This window comes from Equus caballus, chromosome 1, assembly GCF_041296265.1.
Source record: "Equus caballus isolate H_3958 breed thoroughbred chromosome 1, TB-T2T, whole genome shotgun sequence".
NCBI classification, from domain to species: domain Eukaryota; kingdom Metazoa; phylum Chordata; class Mammalia; order Perissodactyla; family Equidae; genus Equus; species Equus caballus.
In genome coordinates this window covers 171,606,014-171,607,815 of record NC_091684.1, presented here as the reverse complement: position 1 = coordinate 171,607,815, position 1,802 = coordinate 171,606,014, and the positions used below count along the sequence as shown (strand labels likewise).

Below are 1,802 nucleotides of genomic sequence, written 5' to 3'. Positions count from 1 at the left end.
GTTCTCACACCACTACCTGTTCCTGAAAACGAGTCTGTGCCCCAAATCGTGTTTTTACTGGTGAAACCAGAAGGCTTCTTTAAACTTTTCCAGATTCTTTTTCCACTTACGTGTTCCACCATGGTTTTTTCCTTTATTTAAGTAATAGTTAATAAGTCCATCTCTTTAATGCAAACGTCTGCCCTTTTCCACGCCATTTCATCTAACGATTTTGATTCTTTACTTTTGCTCTCTCATTAAAGGTATGGCCATAATTATATCTGCAAACCTAAACCCATCATGTACATAATTTCATGAAAAAACTTGTCTCCGTCTGAGCTGCTTCATGGCACATTTTACCTCTTCATTCCTCAGGGTGTAAATGAGGGGATTCAGCAAAGGGGTGACCACCGTGTAGAAGACAGACACCACCTTGTCAATGGAGAAGCTGGTATCTGGCCGAGTGTAGATGAAAATACAAGGTCCAAAGAAGAGGGCAACCACCATGAAGTGGGCTGAGCAGGTAGACAGGGCTTTCCGGCGCCCTTCAGCTGACTGTTTTCTAAGAGAAACCAGGATGACCATGTAGGAGGCGATCAAAGCCAGGAAACAAGTGAGGGAGATGGTTCCACTATTGGACACAATCAGCATTCCTGTGAGGTATGTATCTGTGCAGGCCAGCTTGATGACAGGAGGTATATCACAGAAATAGCTATCAATAATGTTGGGGCCACAGTAAGGTAGACGTGTGGTCAGGAAAGTCTGCACCAGTGAGTGAACTGTACCCCCCAACCAGAGAGCAAAAACAAGCTGTACGCAGACCCTCATGTTCATCACATTGGGGTAGTGTAATGGGGTGCAGATGGCTACATAACGATCATAGGCCATAATGGTCAGGAGAAAGATCTCAGCACAAGCAAACAGATGTAGGAAGAAGAGCTGCGCAATGCAGTTGTCGAAGGAAATGGTCTTTTTCTCTAAAAGCAAACCTTCTAGCATCTTGGGCACGGTGACAGATGAGTGGCAGATGTCAATAAAGGACAGATTGCTCAGGAAGAAATACATGGGGGTATGGAGACGTGGAGTAAAGACTATGGTAACCAGGATGAGAATGTTCCCCAAAAGGGTTAGCACATATGTGACTGAGAATGCCATGAAAAATAGTATTTCCAGCACCCAGTTATCAGTGAGTCCCAAGAAGACAAACTCAGTCACTCTTGTTTGGTTTAGAGCGTCCATCCAATGAGCTTTCCAAAGGACCTTGGAGGGAAAAACAATGAAAGCTAATTTAGCTTTAATATTATAGGAATGGAACTAGTTGAAGTGACTCTGCATTTCTGTCTGAATTGCTTATCTATTATCAGGGTATAGAGAATATAAAACAAACTTAATAATAATTGTGACAGTATACCCACTATGCATCAGGAGTCATGCCAGACACTTTATGCTCACCATTTTATCTAACCACAACCACACCATGGCATAGGCATTAACATTCTTGTCTTGAAGGTGAGATGTGAGCCTTACAAGAATAAATAAGTTGCCCAAAACCCTTAGCCACTAGTCAACTGGCTCTTTTCCTTTCAGTCTAATTTATTGACAACGTCAAATTAATATTCCAAAATACAACTCCTGCTAAAATTGTTCAGTATTTCACTCTTTCTATCAAATTAAATGTACCTTCAAAGCCTGCAAAAGTCCGCTGTACTTTATTTTTCCAAGATGGCATCTCCTTTTTTCCTTATGCGTTCTTCTCTCCATCCATGCTACCTCTACCTACTCACTTTGAAAAATCTTTGTCTTTATTTATTCTGTCCCCTCTG

At 41.7% G+C, this 1,802-nt stretch overlaps 1 protein-coding gene across 1 annotated transcript; it reads right to left on the bottom strand.

Moving 5' to 3' along the window:
- Positions 1-291: 291 nt before the first annotated feature.
- Positions 292-1,218, bottom strand: OR4E2 (olfactory receptor family 4 subfamily E member 2). Its single transcript, NM_001391100.1, is given in 1 exon segment — positions 292-1,218. A coding segment is annotated over 1 exon segment (927 nt).
- Positions 1,219-1,802: the final 584 nt, after the last annotated feature.